This window comes from Eumetopias jubatus, unplaced genomic scaffold, assembly GCF_037043125.1.
Source record: "Eumetopias jubatus isolate StellerSeaLion01/CBP00866 unplaced genomic scaffold, mEumJub1_p1.0 scaffold_1, whole genome shotgun sequence".
Taxonomy (NCBI): domain Eukaryota; kingdom Metazoa; phylum Chordata; class Mammalia; order Carnivora; family Otariidae; genus Eumetopias; species Eumetopias jubatus.
The window spans coordinates 192,510,890-192,534,383 of NW_028274807.1; the positions used below are offsets into that span (position 1 = coordinate 192,510,890).

At 36.3% G+C, this 23,494-nt stretch overlaps 1 protein-coding gene across 2 annotated transcripts in view; it reads left to right on the plus strand.

Annotated features, from left to right (window-relative positions):
- Positions 1 to 23,494, plus strand: part of DENND6A (DENN domain containing 6A) — a 55,762-nt gene that overhangs the window by 4,639 nt on the left and 27,629 nt on the right. Inside the window, exons 2-9 of one of the 2 annotated variants that reach the window (XM_028110398.1) lie at positions 9,972 to 10,010; positions 10,108 to 10,150; positions 15,023 to 15,135; positions 17,167 to 17,247; positions 18,883 to 18,988; positions 19,606 to 19,685; positions 20,757 to 20,819; positions 21,553 to 21,608. In XM_028110398.1, coding sequence (XP_027966199.1) covers positions 9,972 to 10,010; positions 10,108 to 10,150; positions 15,023 to 15,135; positions 17,167 to 17,247; positions 18,883 to 18,988; positions 19,606 to 19,685; positions 20,757 to 20,819; positions 21,553 to 21,608 — 581 coding nt within the window. The remainder of the gene's footprint in view (positions 1 to 9,971; positions 10,011 to 10,107; positions 10,151 to 15,022; positions 15,136 to 17,166; positions 17,248 to 18,882; positions 18,989 to 19,605; positions 19,686 to 20,756; positions 20,820 to 21,552; positions 21,609 to 23,494) is intronic. The other variant, XM_028110399.1, reaches the window with a different exon arrangement.

The following is a 23,494-nucleotide window of genomic DNA, read 5'->3' on the forward strand; positions in this document are numbered from 1 at the left end:
CCTTTAAAGACTTATTTACTTATTTTGTTTATTTATTTGAGGGGGGGAGGTTGGCAAGAGGGAAGGAGAAGAGGGAGAGGGACAAGTGGACTCTGCTGAGTGTGAAGCCTGATTTGGGGCTCCATCCCACATCCTGAGATAATGACCTGAGCCAAAATCAGAGTTGGACGCTTAACTGACTGAGCCACCCAAACGCCTCCCCCTCTTTTTTTTTTAAAGATTTGTTTATTTATTTGAGAGAGAATGAAAGAGGAATTTTTGAGAGCCTTTAAATCACATGAACTGCACGGTGGAGAGCTTTTATCAAGAAAGGATGCTATATTTTGTCAAATGCTTTTTCTACATCTATTGAGAGGATCATCTGGTTCTTGTCTTTTATTAGTGTGGTGTGTCACACTGATTGATTTGCAGCCCAGGAATAAATCCCACTTGGTCGTGAATAATCTTTTTAATGTACTGTTGATGGGCATTAAGGAGGGCACAGGAAGTAATGAGCACTGAATGTTGTATGTGACTGATGAATCACTAAATTCTACCTCTGAAACTAAAAAAAAAAAAAAAGATTATATAATTAATAACACTGCTCTAAAACTAAGAAAAAAATCACATGAACTTATAGAATGTCATAGGAAGTTGACATTTCTGTAATTTGAGGTCACCTCCTGAACCTCTCTAGTCCTTGATTTTTTTTTTTTAGATTTTATTTATTTATTTGAGAGAGAGAATGAGAGATAGAGAGCACAAGAGGGAAGAGGGTCAGAGGGAGAAGCCGACTCCCTGCTGAGCAGGGAGCCCGATGTGGGACTCGATCCCGGGACTCCAGGATCATGACCCGAGCCGAAGGCAGTCGCTTAACCAACTGAGCCACCCAGGCGCCCCTCTAGTCCTTGATTTTATAAGAATTGAGGCATTGTTAGTAGCTTTTCACCCTTGAAGGCTTTACCTATCAACTGGACAATTTCAGTCCAAAATTGAGGTTTTGGAGCACCCAGTTTAAGAGGGAAAGAAACAACCCTTCACATAACTGCCTTCCCTTCTCAAAAAAAATAAACAAAAATAAACAAAAACTTTAAAAAAATTTTTTTAAATAATTTTTTTTTAAAAAGGGGAGGGCGTCTGGGTGGCTCAGTCGGTTAAGCATCCAACTCTTGTTTTCGACACAGGTCTTTATCTCAGGGTGGTGGAATGGAGTTCCAAGTCTGGCCCACACTCAGTGTAGAGTCTACTTGTCCCTCTCCCTCTAGTGAAAAGAGCACAAGCTGTGGGGTTTTGAACATCTGCTAGTTGTCTGATTTTTGGCCAGTTTCTTCAATTTTCTGAGTCTCATTTCCCTCAACTATAAAGTGGAAAAATAATATCCTGAGAGTGTTGTTGGAGTACTAAGAGAGAGAATGCGCGTAAGAATTAATTCATGCCCAAATGTTGGTCCCTTATTATAGTGTCCTTGCACATTCAGTCATCAGTGTAGGACTGTTCTTGGCTATTTTCTTGCTCCTATTATTTTGCCTTAAATTGATTAAAAAAAAAAAAAGCCCACAGTTTTGGATGTGAATCACAAGTATTTAAAGCACTTCAAGGGGGACAACTGGCTGGCTCAGTCACAATAGCATGCAACTTTTGATCTTGGGGTTGTGAGTTTGAGCCCCATGTTGGGTGTAGAGATTACTAAAAAAATAAAAAAAATAAAAAATAAAAAAAAACTTAAAAATAAAGCAGTTCCTGGAAATCAAGTTTATTAGGTTTCATTTGCTGATAATCTATGACATAGCCTATTTGTATGTACATATAGATTGTATTCCACGTCTTGCTGAAAATAATTTCAGCCTAATTAAATCTATAAAAAGCAGGACAGTTTATCATTAATATATTGTGAGTCATGATTTCATTTGGATTACTGATCTCAGCCCCCCCACTTATTTATTTATTATTATTTATTTTTATTTATTTGAGAGGGAGAGAACATGGAGAGGGAGAAGCAGACTCCCCGCTGAGCAGAGAGCCAGACGGGGGGCTTGATCCAAGGACTCCAAGATCATGACCTGAGCCGAAGGCAGATGCTTAACTGATTGAGCCACCCAGGTGCCCCACACTTTAAAAACAAACAAACAAATTGAAGATACAGCTCTGCTGTGGGGTGAAGGCAAACTTCTGTGCCATTTTTTGAAGAGCAGTTAGGAGAATTGACTCCCTTTTTCTTTTCTTTTTTTTTTTTAGATTTTTATTTATTTGTTTGACAGGGAGACACAGCTAGAGAGGGAACACAAGCAGGGGGAGTGGGAGAGGGAGAAGCAGGCCTCCCGCGGAGCAGGGAGCCCGATACGGGGCTCGATCCCAGGACCCTGGGATCATGACCTGAGCTGAAGGCAGACGCTTAACCAACTGAGCCACCCAGGCGCCCCTGACTTTTTTTTTTTAAAGATTTTATTTTTTATTTATTTGGCAGAGAGAGACACAGCAGAAGAGGGAACACAAGCAGGGGGAGTGGGAGAGGGAGAAACAGGCTTCCCGCGGAGCAGGGAGCCCGATGCGGGGCTCGATCCCAGGACCCTGGGATCCTGACCTGAGCTGAAAGCAAACGTTTAACAACCACCCAGGTGTCCCTCCCCTTTCTTTTTCTCTTCCACTTTTTGTCTATTCCTCTTTATCCCCTAGCGGGGTGGAGCCTGAGGTAGTCACTACAGTTTTCTTTATCTTAGCAAAGTTTCTGTTTGTTTTTTTTTTGAGAAGGGTGAAGGCAGTTGTGTGAAGGGTTGTTTCTTTCCCTCTTAAACTGGGTGCTCCATAACCCCAGTATTTGATCCTTAGCAAGTTTACTGTTTTAATCAAAATGGGTGTTTTGTGTAACTGTATGTTGCTAGACTGTCTCATTGAGCTATCAATTCAGCAGATATTTATTGGGCAACTACCATATCCAGACACTCTTGTGTTCCGGAGGTGAAGCCTTGATGAATCCTCCCTTCATTGAGCTTCCGGTCTGGCATGGATGGTAGGCCATTAAACAATGAGGGTTATAATAGGAGTGTTTGCAGGTGCTAATAATGGCCTTTAAATTTCCTTGTGAACTTGGAGCACTTCATATTAGCTTGACGTAGTTCTGTGGTTTGAGAGTTAAACTTCAGTGATCTGAGCTTTGGCTCCCAGGTTCTACAAGAGCTTCTTCAGTGCTACTGATCTCTGGTTCTATTTATATAATCCCAATGTGGAGAAATCTGGAATGTTCTCCTCTCCAGTTAGTCCGTTCACAAATACTTTATGTTTTCTGTATTTACTATGATGAATGATGTGAAACATGGACAATTGTATCTAAACTTCACTCTTATTAGAGAGAAATGCTTCATGGTCCATTCCATGTTCAAACTGATTACATTTTCCAGTAGCATAATTTAGTTTAGATCTTGAGTGAACTGGAATCTTAGACTGAGGCCCAGTCTGTGTTGGTATTGTGATGGTTAGGCCATTTTTTCCCCACTTTGTAAACATTATTATTGCAGTATAACATACACGTAGGAAAGCTTACAAATCCTGAGTTTGATGAATTTTCATAAAGTTGAGCATACCATTTCACTACCCTAGAGATCACGAAACAGAATAGTATCACTGCCGCAGAAATTTCCCCTTATGTCCTCTTTCAGTCATGAGCCATCGCCCCTTACCCCCAGACCCTGGCAACCACTAATTACTTTCTCTGTGGATTCTCCTATTCTATACATTTCATATGAATGGAATCATACAACCTGTGGCAATTTTTTGTCTGGCTTCTTTCACTTAGTATAATATTTTCAGGGTTCATCCATGTTGTAGTATATATCAGTACTTTATTCCTTTTTATCACTGAATTTTATATCATTAAATGGAAATATAACATTTTGTTTATCCATTCATCATTTGATGAAAATTTTGGATATTATGAATATATATCCAAATATACTTTTTGGATATTATGAATAATGCTGCTATGAACATTCATTTATAAGTTTTTGTGTGAACATATGTTTTCACTTGTCTTGGAGTGAAATTGCTATGTAATAAGGTAACTATGTTTACTTTTTTGAGAAACTGCTAAACTGTTTTCCAGGGTGGCTGTATTTTCACATTTCCCTTAGTAATGTATGAGGGTTCTCATTTCTCCATATCTTGTCAGCACTTGCTCTTGTCTTTTTGATTACAGCCATCCTAGTGGATGTGAGATGGTATCTTATAATTTTATTTGCATTTTCCCTAATGACTAATGGTGTCAAGTGGCTTTTCACATGCTTATTGACCTTTTGTATATCTTTTTTGGAGAAATGTCTAATTGGATTCTTTACCCATTTAAAAATTGGGTTATTTGACTTTTTTATTGAATTATAAGAATTCTTTATATATTCTGTGTATTAGACCCTTATCAGATACATGATTAGCAAATAGTTCCTTCCATTCTGTGGGTTGTCTTCACTTTCTTGGTAGTGTTCTTTGAAACACAAATGTTTTAAATTTTGATGAAGTCCAATTTATGTTTTCTTTGGTTGCTTGTGCTTTTATTATGTCTAAGAAACCATTGGCTAATCCACAGCCATAAAGATTTATTCCTGTGTTTTCTTCTAAGAAATTTGTAGTTTTAACTCTCACATTTAGGTCTTTAATCCACTTTGGGTTACTTTTTATATATGATGTGAAGTAGAGGTGTTACTTTTTTTAAACCTTATTTTGACATAATTTTTGGCTTACATAGAGTTATATAAGTAATTCATTTAGCTTTCTCTGAAGTTAACATTTTACATAAACATAGTACAATAATCAAGACTAAAAACTTAACATTGGCATGATACAATTTACTAAACAACAGAGTTTATTGGGATTCACCAGTTTTTCTACTAATGTGCTTTATCTGTTTCAAGATCCAATCCAGTTTTCTACATTGCATATAGGTATCATATCTCCATAGTCTCCTATCTGTGGAGTTCCTCAATCTTTCCTTGTCTCTCATGACCTTGATACTTGGGAATACTGTTCATATGTTTTGTAGTACATCTTTCAATTTTGTTTTTTCTGGTATGTTGTCATGATTAGTCTGAGGTTATGAATTACTGGGAAGAATACCCCACATATGGGGGCACTTGGGTGTCTCAGTTGTTAAGCGTCTACCTTCCGCTCAGGTCATGATCCCAGGGTCCTGGGATCAAGCCCCATATTGGGCTCCCTGCTCAGCAGGAAGCCTGCTTCTCCCTCTCGTCCTGCTTGTGTTCCCTCTCTCACTGTGTCTCTCTCTGTCAAATAAATAAATAAATGAAATCTTCAATAAAAAAAAAAAATACCCCGCATATGATGTGCCCTTCTCAGGACATCATATCAAGAAGTACAGGATGTTAAAATTAAAATCTCATTATTGGCGATTTTAACCTTGATCATTTGGTTGAGATGAGGTCTGCCATGTTTATCCACTATAAAGTTACTGTTTTTCTCTTAGTAATTAATAAGTGTTTGTTTTGTTAGAGATTGAAACTGGGCAGTATCTTGTTTTCTAAACTTTGCCTGCTAATTTGGTGTCCGTAAGTGGATCTTACCTGCAGCAATTATTATTCTGGTGTTCTAGTAGTGGTTTTTTATTTTCTTTACTCCTATATTTATTAGTTGGAATTCTTTTATGAGGAAGAGTTGTCCCTCCTCTCTCATCCATCCATCCATTTATCCTTATCAGTATGGACTCAGGGATACTTATCCTATTATTTGGGTTATAATGTAGTACTATCATTATTTGTTTTGTTAATCAAATCATTCCAGCTTTGAGCATTGGTACCTTTTTAGGTTGGCTCCTTTGTCCTTTAATCATGCCCCCCTCCTTTTTTTGAACTTTTCCTTTCTGGCACCACAAGATGCTCCAGGCTCATCTTGTATTTCTCCTGTCCCAGCCCTGATTCTTTTTATTGCAGAATGGTATTTCGCAATCAGCATCTCGGTGTTAGGTGTACTCACTGCTACTGGGGTGTCATTGCTTTACTTTTCATATTAAAAAGCCTTTTAAAAGAGATTATATTTAATATATCTTAAATATTTTCCAGCCAGTTTTTAAAGATTACATGATACATAACCAGTTGAAAAATGTAGACTTGTCTTTTTGCCTGTAAACAGTTTCCATTTTCAATTTGTAATGAGTGTTATTGTCTAATCTTTGAAGACATAATTTTTTAAAAAATATTTTATTTTGGTGTGTGGGGGGATGAGTTAGCTTGGTGATGGGTATTAAAGAGGGCACATTCTGCATGGAGCACTGGGTGTTATACACAAACAATGAATCATGGAACACTACATCAAAAACTAATGATGTAATGTATGGTGATTAACATAACAATAAAAAATATTTTATTTTTGGGGCACCTGGGTGGCTTAAGCATCCAAGTCTTGATCTCAGCTCAGGTCTTCATCTCAGGGTTGTGAGTTCAAGCCCCGCACTGGGCTCCATGCTGGATGTGGAGCCTACTTTAAAAAATTAAAAATAAGTAAGTAAGTAAGATTTTATTTTTAAGTAATCTCTGCACTCAGTGTGGGTCCCAAACCTATAACCCCAAGATCAAAAGTTGCACACTCCACGGACTGAGAGCCAGCCAGGGTTCTTACTAGGTTTGGAATTAATCCTCTTTTTTTAATGTTGTTTTGATGATGTTTATATGTGAGTTAATGTTTATGTAGAAGATCAAGGCAGGCCTGGGATGGCCTGGGATGTAGTCTCTGCTGGGCCTGAGATGCAAGGTAGGGTTGTGCAATGGAAACAGACACTGAGTGACATGGCAAAAGGCAGGCACCCATTCACAGATAAGTGGGATGCATGGCAGGCATGAATTTTTCCCATGTCCAAGTGGTATAGCAGTAAGTTAACTGGTGTTCCTAATTTTCTTTCTCCTGGGACCGTAATTACTCCTACACTAGGGTGGGAATGTTAGGGTGTGCAGGGGCAAGTGGCAGGTAGACATATCTTTGAAGAAAATAACCCGATTTAAAACATTTTATAATATTATTTTCTAGTAGATATATTAATATTTTTTCTGGGGTACTTTTTTCCTATTACATCATGATGTGAAATATTTATGCTATGTCATCATTTTTAGGCCTTAATAATGATATCAAATAAAACTTACTTTTTCTTGGCTTATTACCTGGCCACCTCTCCCTTATTTCTTATAACATGGAAGATCTTAACATAGGTAACAGAACCAGGGTGACATTAGCTGATGCTCTCTGTCCCCCTTTGATGCCTCCCAGGAATGCCAGTGGCCTGGGGGACAGAGATGTCTGGACTTGAGCTGTGGAGAGAGGAAACTTCAAGCGGGAGGCGTCTCCAGGTACTGGGGCCAATCCACAGTTGATTAATGCCTGTATAGTTATCAGGAGCTAACTGACTAAACTAATATTGATTGCCCATACTTAAATTTATACTTTTTTTTTTTACAAGATAAAGTATGTACATAGATAATCCTAGTAACTTTGGCATTTTGTGCAGTTTGAGATACTTAGCAGTGGTTATGTTTTTTTAAAAAAAATTTTTACCTAGGAAGTTTAACTGAAGTTTTAGAATTAAGTATGATTTTTTTTCTATTTTTTGATCTTAAGTACTCTGTGGACATTTTCATACCTATAGCATATAAAGATACATTACTTCTTTTTGAATATTGTATCTATTCCAAAATAAAACCCTGGACAGTCCTAAGAGGGCACATTAAAATGAAATTCTAGAATAGTTTGACAATCTAGTACAATCGGAGTTTTTAAAAGGCAGTCTTGATAGGTTATGTAGTTCTTACATCTTTTTAGCTTACTTAAATATATATAGCATACAAAAGCCCCTTCAGTACACACACACAAACACACAGATGTATACACACGTATTATATATATTTAAGGTACTCATATATATGGGTAAAATTTACCAACATTTTTTTCTATATTGTCATGCCGGTATTTTAAACCATAGGAAACCAAAGTCCAAAGGAACCACTGTGAAGTCTTTATGTAACAAAAAAATGAAATTTTGTATATTTGCTTTTGAGTTCATATTTTAATTTCAGGAAAGAAAAATCTGAAGGGCACGCACATAAAACTGAGTTTAGAGTCTAAGATAAAGCTATTACTACAGGCCACTAAATTGACCAGTATGATAACTCTGGTATAATTTACATGTAATGAGATTTTCATAAAATAAGGCTAAATAGGTTATAAGTTTGCCATTTCTACTTTAAAGGTAACAAGGTAAAATGGTCTCAAGGTGAAGCAAGGGAGATCTATGTACGCATGAAGAAGAATTACATATTCTTAAAATTGAGTTGTTGAACTAATTTGAGGGTATATCCACTTATTGAAGAAATATATTCTTAGTGTTTACTATACAGTGGAGACTATTCTAGGTATAAAGATAGAGTGGTGAACAAAACAGACCAGATTCTTGCCTTCATGAATTGTGGAAACAGGTTAATTTAGATAGGTCAGAACATGGGATACAAAGCAGAGTAAGTAGAATATTGGCTTTGGTGTCATTCTCTATTCCAGAAATGGTAGGTGGTTTTCATGTAATGTATCAGCTCTCTAGACCTTCCCCGTAGCCCCAGATTGAGAAGGATGATATGCCACATCCTAGCTAGTGGGGAAAGAGGGCTGATTGCCCAGTATGATCACTGCTAAGCGTGGAGTGGAGAATGGTGGCTTGTGTACTTTGGAATCAGACAGGCCCAAGTTCAAGCCCTACCTCTGGCACTTACTAAACAGGTAAACTTCAGAAGAGTTATTTAACTACTGTGAACTTGCCCCTTCTTCTGTAAAGGCAGGGAAAATTGACAGAATTGTTGTGAAAATTAAAAACTCCGGAAGATGCTCATTAAGTATTAGTTCTCCCCATCTTTTTTCTTATTTTAGTTTTCTTATATATACAGAGGGGATACCACTACTGGCCTTGTCTATTATTGTGAGGACTAACTAAGTGAAAGAAATGTGTGAAACCACTTTAATATGGTTTATAATGTGATATTACTATATGCTATATCTGGAAATGAAAGATTATTGGGCTCTTGGGCAGCTGGGGAATGGGAAGAACTCATGAATTCTTCCAGAAGTGGGAAGTCATGGATCCTGACCTTAGCAACCCAACACTAACATAATTAGGTACTCTTTGTGTTGTTTTCTCCCCTTTTTGTTATCAGCCACTAACCTGCTGCTCTTAATCTCATTTCTTCTTTACATTCCCCAGAGAGTCTGGATTGGTCCACTTGAGCACTGGTGTTCTTTTGGGCAGAATTTTCACACCCAGCCACATCTAGGTAGTTGGTAGGCTGGCCTGTAGAGTTGCTGCCTTTGGGTCTGGTGTTTACTAGTGCTTATTCTGACAGGAGCTGTTCTGGCCTATTCTTGCTTCCTTTGCAGGGGCTATGGGGCAGGAGTTTCCCTCAGAAGGTGGCTGTGATCACTACAGGCACTAAACTGACCTGTCCTAAGAAAATGCAATGATTATTTAAGGGGATTGGAAGAAATTAGGATAGACTTTATGGTGGGAGATAGTCTTTGAGATTTCTTAAACTATGGATAATTGTTTTCTCCTTTCAATTTTTCTTTTAATAAGTAGCTGGTGATTCACGTTGCTTCTTAGAATCGATTGAAAATCATTATTTCTTGAGTAGCACCCAGCTGATAGATCAAATTCTCTTTAGATTTTAGGTTTCCAAAGAAAAGACTCAATAAGCTTTAAGTTATTAGTAATTCATTTGGTAAATTATTCTTGATAAACCAAGATTTCACCATTCTTTTAGAGGTAACTTTGACTCAGAAAATTTTTTTTCCCAATGTAAATCCCACTTAGTTCTCCCAGCTTCTCCCATGTGTCATTATTGAAGTTTGTGAACTATTTCTTAAAACTTCTGACCATAGCCAACTGGCATTAGAAGTACCTGCTAATGTCTATAATATATACCCAGTATATTTGTCTAACAAGATTTAATTCTTTTTTTTTCCAGGTAATTTATCCTCAACATTCCAAGCTTACTGATAAAGAAGTAAGTAAAAATATTGCTCCGTATAGTCTGCTATTATATTCTATTTGTCTTTATTGGTGTGTGTGTCAGCATATATAGCTTTTGTTTTCTTTTTCAGAAAACCAATATTTGCTATTTGTCTTTTCCAGATTCAAATTCAGGTAACTATTTTTCATGTGGTATTTTTGTTGAATTTTATACTAAGGATATTGGTTATACCTTAATATATGAAAATGGATTGAAATAGAATATTAGAATGCAGACTCAATTTCAGCCTAACAAGTCGGTGATTGCGATTCTTAGTTTGATGATGTCAGTCATGTCTTTTTGGTTTCAGTTGGTTCAACTTTTAAATAACTGTTATGTTGCATCAAGGAGCAATAAACTGTTGCAATAGTGAAGAGATCGAAAACCAGCAACATTGGTATGTTTGGATTTATAGTAAGTAGTTTACTTTCAGTTCAGGATTTGGAAGCTTACCAAGAACTCTGTTAAAGCAGTGAGTTAAAAAAACATACACACACAACAGAGTGAATCTGGTTGTGAAGCGTGGCCATCAATTACTTGTAATAGTTTGTGTTAATATATGTAAAGCACTTGGAATAGTGGGTAGCATGTAAAAAGCAACATGTAAGTGTTTGCTATTATTACTAAGCTTGGTTTTGCTGGTCTTTTTCAAACTCTCCCTTTGTGTGGTCCTAATTGTTGAAATCTTTCAGGTTACCCCTTATATTTCCCTTTCAAAACAGCTTTTCAGGCTTCTAGTGACCAGAACATTCCACATCTTAGACCACACACAGTTAGAACCCTATGAAGCAAAGGCACTCCAGTTCCCTTTCCTTTTGTGGTTACTTCTAATATCCTGTTATTTTAGTTTAGTTAACCTGATTTGGGAGATTTGACATTTTATTTTTTAAAGTATTTTCTCCTTACCTTATAAATGCTTCCAGAGTTCTTTCCTATACATTTGCAACTCAGCTTTCAGGAATTATGTAAAAAAGAAATGGTGTCTTGGTTTAAAAAAAAAAAAAAAGCCTTTGAGAGATCCCAGTAGGGCTTTTATTCTAACCTGGAATTATTGGAATCTCTTAGTATGTTTTCCTGTTAATGAAATAATGATAGAGAGGTCCTATAGGATCATTCCTCATTTCCTTACAAAGTCCACACATGTAGTTCTGAATATAGTGAGTGTTGGATTGGACTTCAAGGACTCAGAGTAAGCTGAGTTGTAATGCATTACAGGATGAACTGATTTTACGTGATTGGAGGCACGGTGGATTACGCTGAACACTTCTCTTTCAGATCACAGCTGGTTTTCATGGCTTTTTTTCACTTCTCTGCATGATCTTCAAGGCTAAGAAGCTAATTACATGGTGTTTGGATAGCCTTGTTTATTTTTAGTTTTGTAGTCAGTCTCTCCCTGTGTCCCTTTTTGTTAGAAGTGTAATCCATGTAAATCAGAATTTGTTTGGTATTTTACGCACTTGAGTGACCTACAGATGTTTTGTAATGCCTTCCTTATAAGCTGCACATCAGATGAAGTAGGGTTTGTTTTACTTTAAGAATGGTGGATACTTAGAAATAAAATTGACAAAAGGTCTTAAAAACAGACATCTTGCCATCTTAGGAGATGAACATTAATCTAGACAGCAATAGGCTGTGAGTTTTATATGTACTTGAGAGTGCTAGTCTCAGTTGTGATTATCCAGTTTGTTTCACTTATATATTTATGAAATGCATGTTGGGATTCCTGTGCCAACTTTGAAGTGGATTTAACTTTTCCCAAAATATCTGTTATTGTTATGGAAGGAAATCCAGGTACGTAGAGCAGTCTTTAGGAAAGAATCATAATCTAGGTTTTGTTTCCATGGTGCACGCTTTAAAAAAGTAAAACAAGATTTAGACTCTCTGGTATACAGATAAAGAAGAATGCTTTTGGGATTCCCAGTGCAATGATTTGCCAATCCTCCATTTCCTCCACCTGCTATCCACACAGACCTTTAGATCCTGTGACTTTCCTAACAAAAAAATTTTGTTTGGTTTGTTTTTAGGTTTCAATATCTTGTTGTATTTGAGTGACTTTTATCTTTAGGAGCCAAATTTTGGATTTTAAAAACAGATATATAGCATCTGGAAAATGCAAGGAATGCTGAGTTTTGTGAAAAGGAAGTAATAAAACTCCCGTGGCCGTAAATCCCTGTCCACCCACCCCGTTCTCAGATCATGGGTACGCTGTGAGGACTTTCCATTGACCGGCTGCACCCACAAGCTGTACAGAATTGTTCAGGAAGATAGTTCACCAGGTCAAAAAGGCTTTAGCCATGTTAGCCTTGTCAACTGAGGTAAATGGTTCCTGGTTTATGTTTCAGGGGTCTGTCTCTTCACACACTGAAGGTTACTAAAGAAATACCAACTCCCTGACTGTTCTCCATCTTGACCTCGCCATTATCAGGATAGGAAAGGAGACATTATCGATTTGCAGCCAGATTTTTTACATTTGCCATGCTGAAAATGATATCTAGGAAGGGCAAGGCAATCCTGATACCCTACAATCTAATCAAAATAAATCTGTATTGTTACTATGAGCCATTGCATTTTCCTGCTCTATCTTACTAAGTGTCTCAGAGAAATTAGTGTATACTTCTAGGTGGAATTTTCTTTCTTTCTTTTCTTTTGTAAAAAATATTTTAAGTTTTAAATTTTAATTCCAGTACAGTTAACATACAACATAGTATTAGTTGCAGGTGTACAATATAGTGATTCAACAATTCTGTACTTTACTCATTGCTTATCATAAGTGTACTCTATAATCCCCATCACCTATTACACCTGTCTCTCTACCCACCTCCTCTCTGGTAACCATCAGTTTGTTCTCTATAGTCTGTTTCTTGATTTGTCTCTCTCCCTTTCTTTTTTCCCTTTGTTTGTTTTGCTTCTTAAATTCCACATGAGTGAAATCGTATGGTACTTGTCTTTCTCTGACTTATTTCACTTAGCATTATACTCTTTAGATCCATCCATGTTGTTGCAAATGGCAGGATTTCATTCTTTTTTTATGGCTGAGTAATATTCCATTGTGTGTATATACATGTGCAAGATGCGGTATGTGTGTGTGTGTGCGTGTGTACCCACCATATCCTCATTATCCATTCATCTGTTGATGGACACTTGGGCTGCTTCCATATTTGGCTATTATAAATAATGCTGCAGTGAACATAAGGGTGCATATATCCTTTTGAATTAGTGTTTTTGTATTCTTTGGGTAAATACCCAATAGTGTGATTACTAGGCTGTAGGGTAGTTCTATGTTTAATTTTTTGAGGAACTCCATACTGTTTACCACAGTGGTTGCACCAGTTTGCGTTCTCACCAACAGTGTAGGAGGGTTCCTTTTTCTCTACATCCTCACCATTACTTGTTGTTTCTTGTGTTTTTGATTTTAGCCATTCTGACAGGTGTGAGGTGATATTGTGGTTTTGATTCGCATTTCCCTGATGATGAATGATGTTGAGTGTTTTTTCGTGTCGGCTCTTTTTTTTTTTTTAAACAATACTTAAATGTCTTCTAAAGGGAAAAATTGAATCATCAACATATACATCTTTTTTTTTAAGATTTTATTTATTTATTTGAGAGAGAGAATGAGAGACAGAGAGCACAAAAGGGAAAAGGGTCAGAGGGTCAGAGGGAGAAGCAGACTGCCTGCCGAGCAGGGAGCCTGATGCGGGACTCGATCCCGGGACTCCAGGATCATGACCTGAGCCGAAGGCAGTTGCTTAACCAACTGAGCCACCCAGGCGCCCCAGCATATACATCTCTTGAACTAAAACAATGCTAGAAGTATTTTCCATTATCTCAGTTTCACGTGTTTTCCTTATTTTTAAACTACTGTAACAAGTAAAGAAACTGACTTCACCTATCCAGTCCCCTGTGTTTCTTTCCTCCACCACCAAAGAAATATTAATTTCTATGATTACATTTGGGTTTATATAGAGTTGCTTTTTAAAAACTTAAACATATCAGGTTTCTGCTTCCTTTGTTAAGAACTTCATGTGCTAAGGAAATATGAGTGCTTCTTTGTGTAATAGTAAGTAATAAAATCTTGAGCACATTTCATACTTAGTTTAATCTTATTAGTTCTAAATGTAATAACCAGGAAGAATTTCAGTGACAAGCTACTTAATGTGTCTTTTACTTTTTAAGACTCTTCATGGTTTTTTGTAATTATTGCCAGACAGTTTAGGTAAAGTTTACATGTTTTAAGAGGTTTGCTAGAAGTGATTAATGTTTAAAAACTTTATTAACCAAAAACTTTTTAAATTAAATTAAAATGATGAAAATAGTGAATCTATTACTGGGGGACTTCCTGATTCTGCTATATTATGTCTTTTAAAAGAAACTTCTCATTGTGAAATGTAAAACACATACAAGGTCTAGAAATGGAACATTGTCAGCACCTTAGAAGCCCCCTCATGTCCCCTCCTAAGCACTATTTCCCACCTCCTCCAAATGCAACCACAATTCTGATTCTTAGTGGTAAGTGTCTTGCTTTTCTTTATACTTTTATCACCCAACCATGCATCCCTAAACTCTGTAGTTTAGTTTTGCCTGCTTAAAAATAGATGTATATGTCTGTGTGTGTGTGTGTGTGTGTGTGTGTGTGTGTATAAATGGATTTGAACAGTATATGTTCTTTTGTATTTGGCTTCTTTTTCTCATTATTATGTTTGTGAGTCAACATTACATGCAAACAGTTTAAAATTTTTTTTAATTAAATGGGGGAAATAGGAATAGGAAAAATAGTAAAGAGACCTAGGAGTTAAGGTGTGTGTTTTGCTAATGGCTTTACCTCTAACCAGCAAAGATGGCTTTGGACAAGTCACTCGAACTCTCAGGATCTCCTATTTTTCTCTAAAACATGATAAAATGGGTTTAAACAATTCATAGGACCTTTTTGGCTCTAACATTTGATGAATCTGGATAAAGAAATGTTATACTATGCTATTCTTAATTACTTTCATTTTTGTTTTCATTAGGTTGTCTTGGAGATACCCAGTTTTGTTTTAGATTTCGACAGTCTTCTGGGAGGAGAGTGTCACTGCATTGTCTCCTGGATCATTATGACAAAGATTTACCAGTTTACTTAAAGGTTGGAAAAGTAGTAATAGAAAAATGTCCATGTGAGAGGAAACTTTAGAACTCAGCTACCTCTTACAGCATTCAGAAATATTTTGGTTTTGTCTTATTACTATATTACACTGCTCGATTTCCTAAGTGAGTCCATTTTATAAGGATTCAGCATGTGAAAGAAACGGACTTTATAAAGTTACTGTTCTTGAAACACATAATGCTGTTGTGAAGTATAGAAATTGATTAGAATGTTGAGGTGATTTTCCTTCAATTTTTAATAACTCTTTGTTTGGATGTGGAGTTGGGGTGGTACCATACCAGTAAATATCACTGAAGTTGAAGATTCCCTACTTTATGATAGAATTATAGTTGTCTCATTTTGATTTTTTTAATGAGTTTGTTTTACAGTTATTATTTATTAAAGACAATTTTAGTAATTCAGATGATTTCAGAGGTAGGTCTCTGTTTGGTATTCCACATTTCCATCTCTAACTGCATGAGGAACATTTCCATCTGGATGTCCTATCAGCACATCCAGTATAACATCATTTGCCTGAAATCAGCATTTACAGTTAACCTCCCTGGTTCCATTAATGACAGGAACCCTCTCCCAGTTAGCAAAGATATTACCTTCGAAATGTTTTATAGCCATCTACTCCTTTCCACGACCTTTTGATATTGGTATTGACATATTCTTTCAACTGTTAATAATAGCTACTATTTATTGGAGCTTGTTATGTTCCAGGCACTGTATTAATAAGCATGTGTTATCTCATTAATCCTCCTTACAGTGTTCTGAGAGAGTTCCTTGTGCAAATAAGGGAATTGAGGGCTGTTGAGGATAAGAAATTTGCCCAAAGATATCTCATCTTTTGTGGGGTTTTTTTGATGTAATGTATTTTACACAATGTTGCTAGCTAAAGTATACATATATATTATATAAAAATAAATATAAAATGACTATGTTGCTTAATGAATAAAGAGCTAATGATAGTACTATTTCCTCATCCTCACTTTTTGGGCCTTCCAAATTAAGACCTTTACCTTTCCAATTTCCAACTTTATCTCCTTTCTATACAGATGCCATATTTTAGCCAAACTGAACTATGTGCTTTTTCCTGAGGTGGCTTGTATTTTTCTGTCTCTCCTTGTTTTTGCTCAAACTCCTGGCTCTCTAAACTTGGAATGTCTTTGTCTTTGTTTAAATCATATCCATCCTTCAATGCCCAATTTAAAAACAGCTGCCTCCATGAAATCTTTACTGATCCCCATAGACAGAGGTAATCTCTTCCCTCTTGGCCTCCTTTTAACACTTTGTGCTTTCTATATACCCGCCTGGAGCTTTGTTTTTATCCCTCTTTAGATTATGAGCTCCTTCAGGAACTGTATCTGAAGCATCTTTTAACTTCTCTAACACAATGCCTTGTTCAAAGTAGGTGGTCAATAAATATTTGAGCAAAGAGTAACAATCCAGTTAGGAACTGGGTCAAAGTTTATTTCATTAGGATACAAAAACTTCTTATGTTTTTTGGAATGTAGTCACTTTCAAATTATATTTTGATAAACATTTCAGTGTTTCATTTTTATTAGGTAAAAATAGAACTGGCTTTGTAAGATTCAGATAGGCACTTAAGTCCTTTTTCTCTCTCTCTTGAAATTTTACATTAGGATACCTCATTTTATTAAGACTGACCCCTAACTCATACTTGTAGGCACAGTTAAAATATATATATATATACAGCATTGGGGGAAACAGAATTTTGTTTCCTGACTTCCATTAACTAGTACAAATATGAATAAAGAACACAAGCTGAGTAAATTATAGTGGGAAAAATCCGACTTCAGTACTTTAGGTATAATTATTTCCCCTCTGGGCAAGCTAGCAGGTTTATATCTGCCAGTTACTGTCATGATTATTTGTGTTGGTGGAAAAGCATAACGAGCTCTTTGTGTATACCTCATATTTCAGTTCAGGTTTAAAAAGGAGCATGATGATAATAATAAAGCATGGCAATATGTATTTTTTTTTTATTTGTCACTTCTTTCATAGAAGGATCCTGCTTATTTTTACGGATATGTGTATTTCCGACAAGTTCGAGATAAAAGTCTAAAAAGAGGCTACTTCCAGAAGGTAAATTTCTTATACACTAAGGGAAAATATTTTTATATTGTGGCTAGAAAAATAGAAACTGTAAGGATGAATAGTCTTTAAAGTCTTTGATACTTTTTCTTTAAACATACTACAACTTACATTTTATTTTTGTGTTTTTAGATTATAGACACCTGTCCCTAGATTTCCTTTTTTTTTAAAGATTTATTTATTTATTAGAGAGAGAGAGAGAGCATGAGAGGGGGGAGGGTCAGAGGGAGAAGCAGACTCCCTGCTGAGCAGGAAGCCCGATGCAGGACTTGATCCTGGGACTCCAGGATCATGACCTGAGCTGAAGACAGTCGCTTAACGAACTGAGCCACCCAGGCACCCTGTCCCTAGATTTTTAACTAGTATTGAATTTTGCCTTTCTGCTATCTCTGTGCTACATTCCTGTCAGTAAATTATAGATATTGTTTGAAACTATCAAAAGCCAGAAGAATCTGCTTAATTTTCACATTTTGTAATAAGGGAAAGGATAAACAGATGATTGTAGTATTGTTACAACTAATAAAAGCCTGCAGTATCTTTTTTAAACCGATAAGAGTCAGTAAATACACTTTAGCAACATCTTAGTCATTACTGTTTCCACTCTAAATGTACAATCATTTTATTTTCTTAAAAAAAATTAGGGGCACCTGGCTGGCTCAGTCAGAAGAGCACACAACTCCTGATCTTGGGGTTATTAGTTCAAGCCCCATGTTGGGTGTAGAGATTACTTAAATAAATAAACTTTTAATAAATTTTCTAACCACCATCTTAAAAAATATTGGTTCAGATTTAATCCCAACTAACAGGAACATGCCTTTACCTTTTGTAACTAGAATGTGCCTTGACTACTACTTGATATTGGATGGAAAAGTAAAAAGTAGTTTTCAAGAAAAATAGATAAAAAAAGATTGGTATAATCCTTATCTGAAGTGATCCAACTATAAAGTCACAATTTCTTTTTTTTTTTAGATTTAATTAATTTATTTATTTATGAGAGCCGGTGGGGGGGGAGCATGTAGTAGGGGAGAAGCAGAGGGAGAAGGACAAGCAGACTCCATGCTGAGCGCAGAACCTGATGCGGGGCTCAATCCCAGGACCCTGATCTCAGGACCTGAGCTGAAATCAAGAGTTGGATGCTTAACTGACAGAGCCACCCAGGCACCCCAAGTCACAATTTCTAAGTATATGGCTATGACTATTGAAAACTAAAATACAACAGTCATAGGTCTTAGTTTGAAAGAGCATCATAATTTGTTCTTTCTGTATTAGAAAGAGTTCATCTGGCTAATTCCTGATACTGTTTTGCTAATGACAATAGTAGCGAGGCCTTGGAAATTATCCATGACATTTGTCTACTGATAGGAAATTCTTTTTCCTGAAGAGCAGGAGAATTTGTGACTATGCTATGCCTTTATGCTCTTAAGCTGTAATAAAGTGAAACTTTTTTGCATTCTGCAACTGTAGTTTTATGTAGTTTTTCTTTTAACCATCTACTGCAAAAGCTTTATTTCAAAATCCACACTTTTTGCTGAATTTAGCTTGTTAATAATTGATTATGTAAGAAATGACAAGTTTAAGTTATAATCATTAGGAAAATAAAAAGACATATTTCTTTTTTCTCTCCAGTCCTTGGTTTTGATCAGCAAACTACCTTATATTCATTTTTTTCACACTGTGCTCAAACAGATAGCACCAGAATATTTTGAAAAGAGTGAACCTTATTTGGAAGCAGGTAAGTTAAACTTTGTGTGAGTTAGATACCTTTAAGAAGGAGTTTTAAAAATTTTACTGGAAATGGCTGATAAGTATAAAGTTGACTTTCTAAAAAAAATTAGTTAAGAATTTTAAGGGCTATATGGTAGGAGAGAGATGTAAAACTCTTCTGCACCTTTACCTACAAACACCAAAGACCGTATCTTTTATTATCTCCTTTTGCAACATAGATGATGCCTATTTATTAGGGTAATAATAAACAAATATGGAGTTGGCAGCTCTGCTTCTCAGAGTACTATTTAAACAGAAATCTTTATGTCAGTACAGAGGCCTCTACCAGGTGGTATGCTTTTGTAGCTAATTTTACTAGTAATAAGTGAATAGGAAAACTCCTTTTAAACCTATCATTTTGTTGCTTTCAAAAAATTTATGAACCAGTTTATATCCTAGAATACAGGTATATTTCTGGTGAAATGTAAGATATTTTCACTACTTTTACTTTTCTTTTACCTTTTATCTTCCACCTTTCTAGTATATTTGTCCTGCTCTATAGAAAGTGGAGTTCTAATTTCTAATGTTTTATTTTTCATATTTTAATATTTGAACTTATAATAAGGAAATATTTTATTTTTTCAGCTTGTAATGATGTTGACCGATGGCCTGCCCCAGTGCCAGGGAAGACATTACACCTGCCTATTATGGGGGTTGTAATGAAGGTAATACCTTTTATTTCATTTGTCTCCTTTTCTAAGGAACTCTAGGAAGTTCATAGATGAGTTTTACTTTTTAACTTCCTGATGATGTCCAGTCCCATTACTGCTTTCACTTGTATGTGAGGAGTTACAGAGATATCACAGTTCCTCCTGCTGCACAGAGCCATTAGTCACACAACTCCAGGGGCCACGTGTCCCATTTCATCCTGTAGAGTTTGCACAGAGGTGTCGTTCTTACATAATACATGTGAACGTAAATGCCACCTTCTAGACTTCTGCAACTCTGTGGCCCTCCAGAGATGGGTGAAATATTTTGTAGAATTGAGTATGAATTAGTAAAAATTAAAAGAAATTAGGAAAGCCATTGGGTCTTAGGTTTAAATGATCTTAATGTGTGATGTCAGACCAAACATGTCCATCCCAGGGTATTGTGCTCTATTCACTTTTCCTTTCTTTTCTTTTCCTTTCCTTTCTTTTCCTTAATGAGTTAACATTTTGCTTGCAGGCTTTGTGTGAATGTTCTCTAAATGCTTTTGCAATTCATTTTCAAGTTGGACTTATTTTTGGCAATGCTCTGTTTTTAGATGTACTCATTTCTGTAGAATGTGTTCTGTTTTTTTCCCTGGGAGATCATCAAAATAGTACTCGTAGTTCTGGGTTGAAAGTTCTCATGGTTTCCTGTTAGATTTATCCCATAGTTTGTCAAGCTTGAGAGGGTGTGTTTGGGCGTGTGTGTATTAATGAAGCAAAGATTGGAACAATAAACAGGAAGCAGTATGAAGCTGATGCCCTTTTTCTGTTTTCCAGCACATTTGCTTCTCAGTGGGTTAGTGATTTCCACGTGTATGGGAATATAGAAACCTTGGTTCACTTACCTTCTGCTGTCACTAAAGATAAATGAGACTGTAGTTTTTAAATCTGATGTAAATACTTTGTTTTTGTGGCTTTTTAGCCTTGCTGAGTGCACATTTTTAGTGGTAAGAGTGTTTCTGATCCTTTTTGTAATGGGACTCACAAATTATATAAAAGACATTCTTTTGTAGCCAAAGTTAATTTCTTCTCTTTCTCTTTAAGGTACGGATTCCCACATGTCATGACAAGCCTGGGACAACTCAAATAGCACAGTTAACTCAGCAGGTAGTGTAGTACTGTGGTAGGATAATCCAGCATATATAGTCTTTTTAACCGAATTCTTAAACTAGCAAATGCAGAGTTTCTTGGGTTTATGATATATTTCTGAATATTACTGAAATACCCCATTAAATAATTTTGTAATGAATTGATAATAAACTTTCTAATGTTTCTCAGATTGTTTTTCTTGTTATGTGGTAGAGACTAGAGAACTCAGAATTTATACTGTAGCTGTGAAGACTAGGGGAAAATACATAAAACCTCTTAATTTCTTAGAAGAGTGGTCAACAGACTTTTCTTTGTAGGAAACGCAGTCAAAAGGATTCTGTAGTTATGATTGTCTTTCATTTCCACCAAAGCTACATCTGTTCATGGGTGGGGTTGAAGTTTTTATTTGAACTATTTTAACTGGTGTATTTGCACTCCCATTGTTTGAATTGAATTAAAATGGAAAGCAGTAGGAAAACTGATTTTGCCTGTTATGTTATGGTAGTATTTCATGCAGTCATGAATTAATCTAACATCTGCCTATTAGGTTAATGCTTTATCCAAGATATCTGTCATCCTTGATCTTCTGTGTTAGGGGAGATTGGTAAGACCCATTCTCTTTGTGGCTCCTTCTGGAGGAAGAGAATCTTAAAAGATAGGGCGACATAGTTTATTGATCACAAGATAGATATATAAAAAATCAATTTCTGTAAATTTTAGTGACATCTGTATTTTTTCTTTTTTATCTCAGGCAGACACACATATATCTGTTATTTTACCTACTGTTCATGAGGTGGATCTTTTCAGGTAAATTTTATTAACTGCCTTTACTCTTTTACTTTGTGATATTGTTTTAAAGAATTTATTTATTTATTTGACAGAGAGACAGTGAGAGAGGGAACACAAGCAGGGGGAGTGGGAGAGGGAGAAGCAGGCTTCCCGCCGAGCAGGGAGCCCGATGCGGGGCTCAATCCCAGGACCCTGGGATCATGACCTGAGCTGAAGGCAGACGCTTAACGACTGAGCCACCCAGGCGCCCCTGTGATATTGTTTTAAATTTCTTTAGGAAATGAATGTTCTTAAATGTGGAAAAAACAGGAAGAAAAAAAAGGAGGGGAAAAAACTGGAAGAAAATAGTCATTATGTTTCACATATTATTATAAATCAGTGGTTCATCCCTGACTATATATTATGAGCTTTGACAGGGAAATTTGGGTACGGATTGGGTATTACGTGGTAGAAACAAATTATTTTTTGTTTGGTGTGAGAATGCTGTTGTAATCATGTAAGAAAATGGACTTACTTTTTAGAGATGTATTTTTAAGTATTTTGAGATGAAATGTCATGAGGTTTGTATTTTATTTTAAAATACTTCAGAAGTGCCTGGCTAGTTCAGTTGGTAGAAACTAAGACTCTTAAATTACTTCAGTAAGAAAAAAATTAACGAAGTAAAAATGATAAAATATTTTCAACTCCAGATGATATATAAATGGGGGTTCTTACATTATTGTCTTTATTTTTCTGTATGTTTGAAACTTTTCAAAATGCAAAATAAAAAAAGGGAGAAGGAATCTAACACTTAGAAAAGGAAATGTACCAGTGCCTGTGCCTTACCCAGAGCAACTATATAGAAATCTCTGGACTGGTGCCCAAGTTCCAGCTCCTAGGTGGTTCTGATGTATAACCCAGCTTGAGAAACCACTGCTGTTGCCGAGCAGTTATTAAATAGTAATACATTGCAATCGGGAGTCATGTAAAATTCTTAGAATGGGTTTTTTGGTTTGATTTTTGTGTGCGTGTGACCTTTAAACTGCATGGACTATTGCTTCAAAGAGTGATTTGTTTTATATGCTTGATTTGTTTTATACACTTGGCCCTAGTATAGCCCACAATCCCACTTCTAGGAATATACCCCAATAAATATGAAAGCACATATCCACACAAGGACCTGTATGCAAATGTTTATAGCAGCTCTATTCATAGCAGCCTAAAACTGGAAACAATGCAAAGGTCCGTAAACTGGTAAATGGATAAACAAATTGTGATCCATGCATATGCATGGAGTACCACTTAGCAATTTAAAAAAAGTGCACTATTGATACAGTCAGCAGCATGGGTGACTCAGAAGCATTATGCTTAGTGAAAGGAGCCATATTTTAGTTACTTACTTACTGAGTAATTCCATTTATATAATATTCTGGAAAAGAGGCAGACATCAGATCAGTGGTTGCCTGGGGGTGGGAGAGGGAAGTCACCTACAAACAGGATGAAGGAAATTTTGGAGTGATGGAAGTGTTCTAAATCTTTGTTAAGTGTGAATTTTACTGTATGTAAATTATAAATCTTACTTAAAAACAAATGACTTTCTTTTAAAAATTAGATATTGTAGCATTCTTAGAATGAAAAGGGAGAGTGAACGTCCCCCAGATAAATGAATAGTTATCACAGGAAAAATATACAAAGAAGGATGCATACTATTTATACCTTTTTTTTTTAGAGAGAGAGAGAGCGCGCACACCTGCATGGGAGTGGGTGGAAGGGGGCAGAGGGAGAGGGAGAGAGAGAATCTTAAGCCAGCTCCACGAGTGTCGTAGAGCACCACATAGGGCCCTATCTCAGGACCCTGAGATCATGACCTGAGCTGAAACCAAGAGTCAGTCCCTTTAACTGTCTGAGCCACCCAGGCGCCCCTA